The 14,667-nt window shown below is 41.3% G+C and overlaps 1 protein-coding gene across 7 annotated transcripts in view; it reads left to right on the forward strand.

Moving 5' to 3' along the window:
• FLNB (filamin B) overlaps positions 1-14,667 on the forward strand; it is a 147,280-nt gene that overhangs the window by 59,955 nt on the left and 72,658 nt on the right. For all 7 annotated transcript variants that reach the window (XM_043587760.1, XM_043587754.1, XM_043587755.1 and 4 more), the window contains exons 3-4: positions 265-362; positions 3,093-3,240. In XM_043587760.1, the coding sequence (XP_043443695.1) occupies positions 265-362; positions 3,093-3,240 (246 nt within the window). The remainder of the gene's footprint in view (positions 1-264; positions 363-3,092; positions 3,241-14,667) is intronic.

Raw genomic sequence — 14,667 nt, forward strand, 5'->3', positions numbered from 1 at the left:
ATACCACACCTTCAAGGAATGAATAATCTCTGTGTTAATGCAAGAAAATAACGGCCTGAAGGAGAATTCTCAGTTTAGACTCAGAATAGTTTCTACTCTGGAGGAGTGGATACTTTTTGCCCTTAAAATATATAGTTCACTGTGATTTTAGGAAGAAATCGTTCTCTGAATTAAGATACCAAAGGGGTTTAATTTAAGCACATGGCTTCCTTTAATCTTTTTAGTGAGTTAATATTAACAGAATCTTTTGTGTCATATTAACAGGTCTGTGTCCAGACTGGGAATCCTGGGATCCACGAAAGCCTGTAGACAATGCACGGGAAGCTATGCAGCAAGCAGATGACTGGCTGGGTGTCCCACAGGTATATATACAAGCAACACCATGTCCCATGGGGCTATTTCCATCCTCCAGCTTGTTCTGAGACTCTGTGGATGCCTCTTTCGGTGTGGCAGGCAGTCTGACATCCTCAGCCTCAGCCCTCAGAGAGTATTGCCTATGACACTCTCCCCTCTTCCTCAGTTTACCCATAATAAGAGGTTCCCATTGACGTAGGTGCTTGTAGATCATTCAGAAATCTTCACAGTGCTCTGTCACATGTGGAAAATTTTCTAGTGTTTCTGCTCCAAAGATCTCAAAGACTGTCTTGAGATACAAGACTGCAAATGTAGACTTTAATGATTAGGTTGAACTGTAAGAAATAGCCAATATTTGACCACTTTTTACATATTTTAGAAGTTTTTTTTAAGATTCAGTATCTTGGGGCGCCTGGGTGGCTCAGTCGGTTAAGCATCTGACTTCGGCTCAGGTCATGATCTCACAGTCTGTGGGTTCAAGCCCCGCATCGGGCTCTGTGCTGACAGCTCAGAGCCTGGAGCCTGCTTCCGATTCTGTGTCTCCCTCTCTCTCTGTCCCTCCCCTGCTCATGCTCTGTCTCTCTCTGTCGCAAAAATAAATAAAAACATTAAAAAAAATTAAAAAAAAAAAAGATTCAGTATCTTAGGGAAAGTCATAGGACTTAGAAGGTTTTTTTTTTTAATTTAAACCAGGATAACCTACCATTATTGGAAATTGTGGAAGAATTTGTATTGCTCCTAATCCTATCACAGGAATATGACAAGAGAACTTGGAAATTGAATAAATCTTGGATACCATTGACAGTAGCCACATTACGTAGTTGAGGTCTTGTTTTCTAAGGTTTTTCAAGGAGGCTAAAAAACTCCCTCTGACATTTAAATACCAAGACTCCCATATTTGAAGCCCTGGTCAAGAGAACTTGTAGGTGGCCAGTGCCGTGGATGGATGACCTCACCACTGGTTACATTATGGACTAAGTAATCAGAGCCGAGTTCAGTGTATTTTGTAATAGGATCCCTTGGGAGATAGAAAATTTTGCCTGTATTTCTTTGGTTTTGACATCATGTCTCTGCTTCATGGCCCATTTCTTGGCTCTCCCACCCTCAGTAAGTGGTGTGGTATCTTTTTCATCTCCTCTTAAACCTAAAACCATCTCCTTTTGACGTACATGTGATGTTGGCACTGTATAGTTGTTGAGGGAACTGCCTGGAAGAAATGTCAAATCAATGCACATCTGACATTTTATGGAATGAGTGAAGGCAATTGTTCAAACCCAAGTAGCTGTTCTGTTGCTGGAGGATAATGATCAGTATGTTTTCTGGTGTGTGTGTGTGTGTGTGTGTGTGTGTGTGTGTGTGTGTGTGTGTGTGTGTGTGTTACTTTGGGGTGAGGGAAGCTGGGTATATATGTTATTCATCTGCATTTAGTTAACCCGGTTCATGAGACAGAGCCTTCTGTTGGTCTGAGGAGTACTGCCTTACCTTACCTCCTCAGCGCCCTTACTGGGGGCAGAGAGATTTTTTGTACTGTTTAGGACTAGGTCAGGTAGTAGGCCTGAGGCTGTGATGCCTTCAAGGAGGCTACCTGCCGAGCATGGGTGTAATCTTGCTCCTAGGCTATATGTCAGGAGAAATTAACTTCCTCCCTATTTTTTTTAATGGCTCTTAATGTATTGAAACCCATTGTCATCAGCTGAGGCCGCTCTAACAAAATACCATAGATTGGATGGTATAAACAACAGAAGTTTATTTCCCATATCTGGAGGCTAGAAGTCCAAGAGCAAGGTGCCAGCAGAGTCAGTTCTTGGTGGGGGCCCTCTTTGTGACTTGCAGACAACTGGCTTCTTGCTGTGCCCTCACATGGGAAAGAAAGAGAGGTCTGGTCTTTCCTTCTCTTAATAAGAGCATTAATCCCATCCTGGGGGCCCTATCCTCATGACCTCATCTAAACCCACTTACTTCCCTTGGGCCCCACCTCCTAATACCATTACCCGGGTGGTTAGGGCTTCAGCATGTAACAAGACCACAGATCTAATATGTTGCTGTGTTCTCTCTTTTTTTTTTATTACTATTTTTTATTGGTAGCAGAGTTAATAGAGATGCAGGCAATGGGTAGATGAGCAAAGGAAAAGGCCAGTTTATGTGCTTTTTGGTAATATGTGCAAATCCTGTGTATACTTGTTTCTTCTTCCTCCTCACTTGACATAGCTTACCCCTTCTGGAAAGTTTCCCCAGGGTAGGGGGTGAGCAGGCCTTTTTTGGAGGGTGGGTGTGCACCTCTGGAAATTACATATAGAATTGCCTGGAGGAGGGGCTCCTGGGTGGCTCAGTTGGTTAAGTGTCTGACTCTTTGATTTCAGCTCAGGTCATAATCTCATGAGCCATGGGTTCCACATTGGGCTTTGCACTGACAGCGTGGAGCCTGCTTGGGATTCTCTCTCTCTCCCTCTCTCTCTGCCCCTTCCCTGCTTGTGCATGTGTGCACGCATTCTCTCTCTCAAAATAAATAAATGTTAAAAAAATTGTCTGGAGGGGGTCCTTAGCTTCCGAAACGAATAATGAAACCTCTAAAAGGTTAAAAACACTGACATTGGCATGTAATTTGATATAATTTCACTTAATTTGGAGGCTGACTCAATTTCTTAATGTCTATAGTGTTTGACTTGAGACATTTGCAAAAACTTTAGCGGGTATAAGTGATGTACTCTGGGTGTTCACCTACCATGCTGTTATTCTAGGTCATCACTCCTGAAGAAATTATTCACCCCGATGTGGATGAGCACTCGGTGATGACTTACCTGTCCCAGTTCCCCAAAGCCAAGCTCAAGCCGGGGGCTCCTCTGAAGCCCAAACTCAACCCGAAGAAAGCCAGGGCCTATGGCCGAGGTAAGCACTGGTCTTGCTGGGTTTGAGACTTGTCCTCTGGTCTTAGACATGATTATGTGGCTTCAGGAAGAAGGTTCTTAGAATCAAGAATGTATAGGCTTGATCCTTGAAGACCTCCCAGGCCTCCTTTGTCAGATGCTTTTTACCTCAAGGTCCATTTGTTCACGAGCAACTTTTCTGCTTTGTGAATCTAGGCTTTAAGAAATGCTGCTGCTGTAATGTGATGGAGAATGAGTTTATTGCATTGTGATTTTAGTGCAGTAACCGTGGGATGAAGACAGGACTATTTTCCCATTTTTCATATGAGAAATCAGAGAGGCCCGATCCACTGGGGATAGGGGGTGCAGGTGCCTGTGTCATCAGGCTGCTGATTCATTTCTCCTTTGGTCATGCTCATGCTGCTTCAGATTTCCACATGGGGAGGGAGCTCTTGTGACCCCCTGACAGACACTTCCTTGCTGAGACATCCTGTTTATGATCACTGAGGCCACTGCGGGCTGCAGGACAGTGTTCTGCTCAGAATGTTATGGTGGGGTAAAGGCATATTGAGGCATTTGGTGTTCTGGCTGCCATCTGACTTCAAGCACACCAGCTTTTTAAGAACTGTTGTGTTTCAGCCCAGGGTGGTTTCTGGTAAAGATTAGCCCCGTGAGCTACAACTTACTCCCTTTGTTATGGGGAAAGGAAGGAGTGCATTATATTTCTTAATTTTCGCAATTACAGTTGGGATCACATTTAGAGGCACAAGATATCTTGTATATCCTCTCCTAGAATCTGCAGTTCTAACCATTCTAACAATAGTTTTCTTGAGTCCTTTGTGTGTGTGTGTGTGTGTGTGTGTGTGGTGGTTGAATTCTTGAAAATGCACTGTAGGCATTGTGACAGTTCACTCACAAGCCTCTCCTAAAAATAGGGCATCCTCTTGTATAACCAGTCTTCATTATCACAGTAAGAAAATTAACAATTTCTTATCAACTAATATCCAGTTTATGTGAAAATTTCCCTATTGTCCTAAAATTGTCTATCATAGTTTTTGCTGTTTTATAAACCAAGATCTGATTAAGATTCACTACAGGGGCACTTTGGTGGTTTAGTCAGTTAGGGTCATGATCTCAGATTTCATGAGATTGAGCCCCACGTTGGGCTTTGTACTGACAGCACAGAGCCTGCTTGAGATTCTCAGTCCCTCTCTCTGTCTGTCCCCTCCCTGCACGTGTGTGCTGTCTCTCCAAAGAAAGTAATAATAAACTTAAAAAAAAAAGATTGACTTACTAATTTTGTTGTTTCTTTAGACTCTTTTTAAAGAAATGTGTTTTTTGTTTTTTGGTTTTTTTTTGAGAGAGAGAGAGAAGGAGAGCATGAGCATGGGAGGGACAGAGGGAAAGAGAGAGAAAAAGGGAGAGAGAGAATTCCAAGCAGGCTCTGCACTGAGTGCAGGGCCTGATCTCACAACCATGAGATCGTGACCTGAGCTGAAATCAGGTGTCGGGCTCTTAACCGACTGAGCCACCCAGGTGCCTATAGACTTTTTAAATCTAGAATAGCTTCCCTTAAAAAATTTTTTTTTATGTATAACATTGACTTCCTGAAGAGTGCAAACCACTTGTCTTGTAACAAGATGTTCCATACACTCATTCCCTTTGAAAATAGTATTTCCCTACTTGGTGTCAGCTTAGTCTTAAGGTGACCAAGGGCCAGGTCAATGGTGCTGTGTGCAGTTCTCAATCTTAGTGGTCAGGTTCTCATCTGTTTGTTTAGCATGATTTAGAACACCAGAGAGACCCTGATAGTTCTGGAACAAACCAACTTGCCTTTTGAGGTTCCTTTTGACATCGAGGTGGCACTGTGCAATCATTTGTGTGTATTGGGACTGGGCACTTTGTTTGAAGCCCTTCCCGGATGTGCATTCACTTAAAGGTTGGCTTGTCTGTGCTTGTTTTTTGTTTTGTTTTTTTTTTACTGTTTATGTATTTTAGAGACAGAGCACAAGTGGGGGAGGGGCAGAGAGAGCCGGAGACAGAATCTGAGGCAGGCTGTAGGCTCTGAGCCATCAGCACAGAGCCTGATGTGGGATTTGAACCCACGAACCATGAGATCATGACCTGAGCCGAAGTTGGACGCTCAACCAACTGAGCCACCCATAAGCCCCTGTCCATGCTTGTTTTATTTATTTATTTTTTTATTTTTTATTTTTTCTGAAATTTATTGACAAATTGGTTTCCATACAACACCCAGTGCTCATCCCAAAAGGTGCCCTCCTCAATACCCATCACCCACCCTCTCCTCCCTCCCACCCCCCATCAACCCTCAGTTTGTTCTCAGTTTTTAACAGTCTCTTATGCTTTGGCTCTCTCCCATTCTAACCTCTTTTTTTTTTTTTTTTTCCTTCCCCTCCCCCATGGGTTCCTGTTAAGTTTCTCAGGATCCACATAAGAGTGAGACCATATGGTATCTGTCTTTCTCTGTATGGCTTATTTCACTTAGCATCACACTCTCCAGTTCCATCCACGTTGCTACAAAAGGCCATATTTCATTTTTTCTCATTGCCATGTAATATTCCATTGTGTATATAAACCACAATTTCTTTATCCATTCATCAGTTGATGGACATTCAGGCTCTTTCCATAATTTGGCTATTGTTGAGAGTGCTGCTATGAACATTGGGGTACAAGTGGCCCTATGCATCAGTGCTCCTGTATCCCTTGGATAAATTCCTAGCAGTGCTATTGCTGGGTCATAGGGTAGGTCTATTTTTAATTTTCTGAGGAACCTCCACACTGCTTTCCAGAGCGGCTGCACCAATTTGCATTCCCACCAACAGTGCAAGAGGGTTCCCGTTTCTCCACATCCTCTCCAGCATCTATAGTCTCCTGATTTGTTCATTTTGGCCACTCTGACTGGCGTGAGGTGATACCTGAGTGTGGTTTTGATTTGTATTTCCCTGATAAGGAGCGACGCTGAACATCTTTTCATGTGCCTGTTGGCCATCCGGATGTCTTCTTTAGAGAAGTGTCTATTCATGTTTTCTGCCCATTTCTTCACTGGGTTATTTGTTTTTCGGGTGTGGAGTTTGGTGAGCTCTTTATAGATTTTGGATACTAGCCCTTTGTCCGATATGTCATTTGCGAATATCTTTTCCCATTCCGTTGGTTGCCTTTTAGTTTTGTTGGTTGTTTCCTTTGCTGTGCAGAAGCTTTTTATCTTCATAAGGTCCCAGTAATTCACTTTTGCTTTTAATTCCCTTGCCTTTGGGGATGTGTCGAGTAAGAGATTGCTACGGCTGAGGTCAGAGAGGTCTTTTCCTGCTTTCTCCTCTAAGGTTTTGATGGTTTCCTGTCTCACATTTAGGTCCTTTATCCATTTTGAGTTTATTTTTGTGAATGGTGTGAGAAAGTGGTCTAGTTTCAACCTTCTGCATGTTGCTGTCCAGTTCTCCCAGCACCATTTGTTAAAGAGGCTGTCTTTTTTCCATTGGATGTTCTTTCCTGCTTTGTCAAAGATGAGTTGGCCATACGTTTGTGGGTCTAGTTCTGGGGTTTCTATTCTATTCCATTGGTCTATGTGTCTGTTTTTGTGCCAATACCATGCGGTCTTGATGATGACAGCTTTGTAGTAGAGGCTAAAGTCTGGGATTGTGATGCCTCCTGCTTTGGTCTTCTTCTTCAAAATTCCTTTGGCTATTCGGGGCCTTTTGTGGTTCCATATGAATTTTAGGATTGCTTGTTCTAGTTTCGAGAAGAATGCTGGTGCAATTTTGATTGGGATTGCATTGAATGTGTAGATAGCTTTGGGTAGTATTGACATTTTGACAATATTTATTTTTCCAATCCATGAGCAGGGAATGTCTTTCCATTTCTTTAAATCTTCTTCAATTTCCTTCAGAAGCTTTCTATAGTTTTCAGCATACAGATCCTTTACATCTTTGGTTAGATTTATTCCTAGGTATTTTATGCTTCTTGGTGCAATTGTGAATGGGATCAGTTTCTTTATTTGTCTTTCTGTTGCTTCATTGTTAGTGTATAAGAATGCAACTGATTTCTGTACATTGATTTTGTATCCTGCAACTTTGCTGAATTCCTGTATCAGTTCTAGCAGACTTTTGGTGGAGTCTATCGGATTTTCCATGTATAATATCATGTCATCTGCAAAAAGCGAAAGCTTGACTTCATCTTTGCCAATTTTGATGCCTTTGATTTCCTTTTGTTGTCTGATTGCTGATGCTAGAACTTCCAGCACTATGTTAAACAGCAGCGGTGAGAGTGGGCATCCTTGTCGTGTTCCTGATCTCAGGGAAAAAGCTTTCAGTTTTTCCCCGTTGAGGATGATGTTAGCTGTGGGCTTTTCATAAATGGCTTTTATGATCTTTAAGTATGTTCCTTCTATCCCGACTTTCTCAAGGGTTTTTATTAAGAAAGGGTGCTGGATTTTGTCGAAGGCCTTTTCTGCATCGATTGACAGGACCATATGGTTCTTCTCTCTTTTTTTGTTAATGTGATGTATCACGTTGATTGATTTGCGAATGTTGAACCAGCCCTGCATCCCAGGAATGAATCCCACTTGATCATGGTGAATAATTCTTTTTATATGCCGTTGAATTCGATTTGCTAGTATCTTATTGAGAATTTTTGCATCCATATTCATCAGGGATATTGGCCTGTAGTTCTCTTTTTTTACTGGGTCTCTGTCTGGTTTAGGAATCAAAGTAATACTGGCTTCATAGAATGAGTCTGGAAGTTTTCCTTCCCTTTCTATTTCTTGGAATAGCTTGAGAAGGATAGGTATTATCTCTGCTTTAAACGTCTGGTAGAACTCCCCTGGGAAGCCATCTGGTCCTGGACTCTTATTTGTTGGGAGATTTTTGATAACCGATTCAATTTCTTCGCTGGTTATGGGTCTGTTCAAGCTTTCTATTTCCTCCTGATTGAGTTTTGGAAGCGTGTGGGTGTTCAGGAATTCGTCCATTTCTTCCAGGTTGTCCAATTTGTTGGCATATAAGTTTTCATAGTATTCCCTGATAATTGTTTGTATCTCTGAGGGATTGGTTGTAATAATTCCATTTTCATTCATGATTTTATCTATTTGGGTCATCTCCCTTTTCTTTTTGAGAAGCCTGGCTAGAGGTTTGTCAATTTTGTTTATTTTTTCAAAAAACCAACTCTTGGTTTCGTTGATCTGCTCTACAGTTTTTTTAGTTTCTATATTGTTTATTTCTGCTCTGATCTTTATTATTTCTCTTCTTCTGCTGGGCTTAGGCTGCCTTTGCTGTTCTGCTTCTAGTTCCTTTAGGTGTGCTGTTAGATTTTGTATTTGGGATTTTTCTTGTTTCTTGAGATAGGCCTGGATTGCAATGTATTTTCCTCTCAGGACTGCCTTTGCTGCGTCCCAAAGCGTTTGGATTGTTGTATTTTCATTTTCATTTGTTTCCATATACTTTTTAATTTCTTCTCTAATTGCCTGGTTGACCCACTCATTCGTTAGTAGGGTGTTCTTTAACCTCCATGCTTTTGGAGGTTTTCCAGACTTTTTCCTGTGGTTGATTTCAAGCTTCATGGCATTGTGGTCTGAAAGTATGCATGGTATAATTTCAATTCTTGTAAACTTATGAAGGGCTGTTTTGTGACCCAGTATATGATCTATCTTGGAGAATGTTCCATGTGCACTTGAGAAGAAAGTATATTCTGTTGCTTTGGGATGCAGAGTTCTAAATATATCTGTCAAGTCCATCTGATCCAATGTCTCATTCAGGGCCCTTGTTTCTTTATTGACCGTGTGTCTAGATGATCTATCCATTTCTGTAAGTGGCGTATTAAAGTCCCCTGCAATTACCACATTCTTATCAATAAGGTTGCTTATGTTTATGAGTAATTGTTTTATATATTTGGGGGCTCCGGTATTCGCTGCATAGACATTTATAATTGTTAGCTCTTCCTGATGGATAGACCCGTAACTATTATATAATGTCCTTCTTCATCTCTTGTTACAGCCTTTAATTTAAAGTCTAGTTTGTCTGATATAAGTTGTCCATGCTTGTTTTAAAAGTGCTTTCCCTAAAGCGTAATGAAGAGTGGTGGCTAGAATAAGGAATCTCTGATTTTCAAGGTTATGCTTCTTTAATAGCAAAAAAGCTTCAAACAGCAAAGTAAATCTCTTGTTGACAAAATTGGTCAAATGGATTGAATTTAATCAAGGCATAAAATGCTTGTTTGAGGTCACCTTATCACTGGCTGTCCAGTTTCCCCATTGTTAATGTGAAACGGTTTCCTTTCACGATGCTGTTTTCTAGAAAATGACTATTTGCTACAGTTCAGGAATGTAGCTATTCATTGCCATTTCCTTCGTCTGCTTTTTTTTTTAAAGATTTTATTATTTAAAAAAAATTTCTTTTTAATGTTTATTTGTTTTTGACAGAGAGAGAGAGAGAGAGAGACAGAGCATGAGCGGGGGAGGGGCAGAGAGAGAGGGAGATACAGAATCGGAAACAGGCTCCAGGCTCTGAGCCATCAGCCCAGAGCCCGACGCGGGGCTCGAACTCACGGACCGCGAGATCATGACCTGGCTGAAGTCGGACGCTTAACCGACTGCGCCACCCAGGCGCCCCAAGATTTTATTTTTAAGTAATCATCCGACAGGGAACTCCAACTCACAACCCTGAGATCAAGAGTTGCATGTTCCACCTGCTGACCAGCCAGGTGCCCCTGATCTGCCTTTTAAAATTTTTATTTTATTTTTTATTTATTTATTTTTTAAGGTTTATTTATTTCTCAGAGAGAGAGAGAGAGAGAGAGTGTGCGCACACAAGTAGGGGAGGGGCAGAGAAAGAGGGAGACACAGAATCTGAAGCAGGCTCCAGGCTCTGACCTGTCAGCACAGAGCTTGAACTCGTAAGCTGAGAGATTATGACCTGAGCCAAAGTCGGATGCTTAACCAACTGAGCCATCCAGGCACCCTGATCTGCCTTTTTTAATATTTTCTGTCCTTGTGGAGAAAACGCACCTTAAAAAAAAAAAAAATATATATATATATATATATATATATATATATATATATATGTACACACATGTATGTATTCATAGGTATATATTTTTTGCATTTTTTTGTTGTGGTAAAATATACATAAGATAACATTCCCTATGTTAACTGTTTTAAAATGTACCATTTAGTGGCATTAAGTACATTCACCATGTTGTACAACTGTCTCTACCATCCATTTCCAGAATGTTTTCATCTTTCCAGACTGAAACTCTATACCCATTAAACTATAGCTCCCCATTTCCCCCTCCCCCAGCTCCTGGAAACCTCCATTCTCCCTTCTGTCTCTATGAATTTGCCGACTCTGGGTACCTCATGTAAGTGGAATCATAAAATATTTGTACTTTTGTGTCTGGCTTACTTCACCTAGTAAAATGTTTTCAGTGTTCACCTATGTCATGGCATGTGTTAGAATTTCATTCATTTTTAAAGCTGAATGTATATACCCCACGTATACACCACATGCTTTATCCATGCTTCCGACAACAGACATGTGAATTGCTTCCACCTTTAGCTACTGTGAATAATGCGGCTGTGAACGTGCGTGTGCAGGTATCTGAATCCCTGCTTTCAGTTTTTGGGTATATACCTAAAAGTGGAATTGTGGATTGTACAAGAATTCTGTGTCTGTTTTTTCTCTTTTTATCAGTAGGAGGGCCAAGTGTCATTTTGGGCAACAGAGCCACACATCAGGCCACATGGGTAGAGCCTTAAGATTTTATCTTTGTCCTGTGGTGAGACCGAGGGCAGGGGCAGTTTTCTTTCTCTCTTGTGTGGCCACATTGCTTCATTTTTGCCTAGTGAACCAAAGTACAGAGAACACTTCATCTTCTAGTTTCTAAAAGGATTGAGAGTGTTTTTGTTTTGTTTTGTTTTTTAATTTTATCTTTTGGACGTTGGCCAGATTGCAGTTACCAGCTGGTTGGCACTTGCAGATCTTACTCACTGAGACCCACTCACTGAAAGGATAGAGGGCTGGAGTGAGGCAAACTTACAGCCACAAACAGATCTTTGTGGTGGGCTTGCTTGCGGGGTTAGGTATGTTGAAAGCATGCATCCGTGAGCTAAGCGGAAACCTCTCTTAACACCCATGTTCTGAGTAAAGCATTCACTGCAGAGCAAGCCTTAAGCGCCCTTGTGAGGAGTCTGGGGGAATGATTGTGTCCTTACAGTTAGCACAGCTGTGAGAGAGTTCACAGAGGCTGGGTGGGGTTCAGCCTCCTGACCAACCATGGTTATTAGCCAAGGTGGGCCAACCCAAGCCCAGCCTTGGGTAAGTAGCAGAGTAAATGATTTCTCAAGCTGTTGGAATCAGATGGACTAGATATTTGTGCATATCTTAAGTCCATATTTATGCATTAAGTGACCTGATCATTACATACATTCTAAGCGAAAGAAGAATGTAGAACATAAAAATTGAAAACCCTGCTTCCCAACTGCTAATCCCATTCTTTCCTTCAAAGTCCGAGGTATTTCTTTCCTGCCTTTTTTCTGTGCCGAAATGAATTCCAACTATGTAGCTTCTTCAGTTTGCATTTCTTTTCTTTTTTTAAAATTGTTTTGAAGCTTATTCATTTTTGAGAGACAGAGTGTGAGTCAGGGAGGGGCAGAGAGAGAGAGAGAGAGAGAGAGAGAGAGAGAGGAAGACACAGAATTCAAAGCAGGCTCCAGGCTCTGAGCTGTGAGCACAGAGCCTGACAGGGGGCTCAAACTCACGAATGGTGAGATCATGACCAGAGCCAAAGTTGGACACTTAGCCAACTGAGCCACCAAAGCACCCCTTAATATCATCGGAAGCCCAAAACATAATGAGCAATAGCAGTTGATAGATCTTACAAATATTTTTAAAATATTGAGCAGGCTGTCAGAACCCAAGGCAGAAAATAGCAAAGTGGAATGACTTTGGGGTTAATAAATACAATCTTTTTTTTAAAGGTGTATGACAGAATATTAGCAAATAGTTAGCAATATATGATAATAATTATTCAGCATGATCAAGCAGAGTTTGTTCCAGGGATGCAAGGCTGGCACACTATTAGAAAATCAGTCAAAACAATCTACTACCAGGGCACCTGGGTGGCTCAGATGATTAAGCATCTGACTCTTGATTTTAGCTCAGGTCATGATCTCACGGTTCGTGAGATCAAGCCCTGAGTTGGGCTCTGCGCTGACATCACAGAGCCTGCTTGGGATTCTGTCTCTCCCTCTCTCTCCATCACTCCCTCTGTTCAAGCAGGTGCATGCACGCGTGCTTTCTCCCTCTCTCTCTCAAAATAAATAAACATCAAATAAAAAATCTACTACCGTAACAGGCCATAAAGAAGGAAAATCACAGGGTCACATCAATTGATACAGAAAAAGCATTTGACAACATTCAACAGGCATCCATGATAAGAACTCAGAAAGGAGTGCCTGGGTGTCTCAGTTGAGTGTCTGACTCAGGTCATGATCTCAGCCGGGATCCAGCCCTGTCAGGTGCTGTGCCTTCCCATAAAAGGGAAAATATAATATGTTGGACTTCACCAAAATTAAGAACATAAAAAATGTCATGAAGTGTGGCCTGTGCCTTGAAGTCTTGGCATGGCACATGAAGATTGGACTGTGTTGCTGAAGCTTTCTTACAGTGAAGGCACACTCCTGGATGACTCCACTCTCTTGCAAGACAAGTGCCCTTAGCCTCCACCCTGCAGGCCACCTAGACACCATCTCAAACAGAACTCAAAATGCTGTGGAGACAATGATTGGACTTTACTTTTAAAAACTATTTATTTATTATTTTGATTATTTTATTTTATAATTTTATTTTATTGTTTCCTAGAGAAAGAGAGAGTGAGTGAACAAGGGGGAGAGAGAGAGAGAGAGAGAGAGAGAGAGAGAGAGAGAGAAGCCCATGCAGGCTCTGCACTGTTAGCACAGAGCCTGAAGCGGAGCTTGAGCTCACCCAAAGTGGGGCTTGAGCTCACTTGATGTGGGGCTTGTACTCATGAACTATCAAATTATGACTTGTTCCAAAGTCAGATACTTAACTGAGCCACACAGGTGCCCCACTTTAAAAACTTTTTAGAACAATTTAAAACTTTTTGTAGTTAAGAGAACAAGAAGACAAACTTAAGGCCAGGAGAAAATATTTGGGAGCCACATATCCAACAAAGACCTAGTATCTAGAATAAAGAAGGAACTCTCAAAACTCAGTCATGAAAAGAATCCAATTACGAAATGGGCGAAAGATGTGAACAGACATTTCACTGAAGGGTGTGTACAAATGGGAAAGAAGCACATGAAAAGATGGTCAGTATCATTGGCCATAAGAGAAATGCAAACTAAAACCATTACACATCTATTAAAGTGGCTAAAATAGAAAGTAATGATAATACCAGATGCTGGCAAAGATGCAGAGAAAGCAAATCTAGAGTACTCATCCATTGCTGGTGGGAATGTAAAATGGTGCAACCACTCTAGAACACAGTGGGGGCAGTTTTTTAAAAAGAACTAAACTTGTAACTACTATACAACCCAGAAATTGCACTCCTTGGCATTTATCCCAGAGGAATGAAAGCCTATGTTCATATACAACCCTGTACACTAATGTTTATAGCAGCTTTATCAGCAATAGACAACTGGAAACAACCCAAATGTCCTTCAGTGGGTAGATGGTTAAACAAATGGTGGTACATTCATATCATGGAATATAACTCAGCAATAAAAGAACACACTATTGATACAGGCACCAACCTGGATGAATCTACAGAAAATCATGCTTAGTAGAAAAAGCCAACCCCAAAAGGTTACATGATGTGTGATTCCATTTATATAACATTCTAGAAATGATAACATTATAGAGATAGAGAACAGATTAGTGGTTGTTAGGGTGGGAAGAGAGTGGGGTGGGAAGGGAGTGGGTATGGCGATGAGAGGGCAGCAACATGAAGGATCCCTGTGGGGATGGAAATGTTCTCTGTCTTGACTGTGTCAAGCTCAGGACTCTTGTGATACTGTAGTAGAGTTTTGCATGGTGTAACATTTGGGGAACTGGATAAAGGTATTATTTCTTTCACCTGCAGGTGCGTATCTCAAATTATTTTGCTCAGTCATCTCAAAATAAATAGTTTGTTTAAAAAAATAATGACTGAATGCAATTTTTAAGCCTTTCAAGCAATACGGAATTGTCTTTAGTGAAAAATGAGCTCTTCTCCCATACCTCATTCCTCCTTCCCCCGTGTCACCTCCCTCAGGGCAAACCCCACTGGTAGTTACTGTGTTCATTTTTCATAGTTGTAGAGACTTCTACTGAATTTCTCTCAATATTTCAGAATTGGATATCACTTAAATAACAAGGACAAAATTAGGGCTTTTGACCTGTTTGATAATCCTTGTCACAGATGTTCTCATATGGTAGCT

This window comes from Prionailurus bengalensis, chromosome A2, assembly GCF_016509475.1.
Source record: "Prionailurus bengalensis isolate Pbe53 chromosome A2, Fcat_Pben_1.1_paternal_pri, whole genome shotgun sequence".
NCBI classification, from domain to species: Eukaryota; Metazoa; Chordata; class Mammalia; order Carnivora; family Felidae; genus Prionailurus; species Prionailurus bengalensis.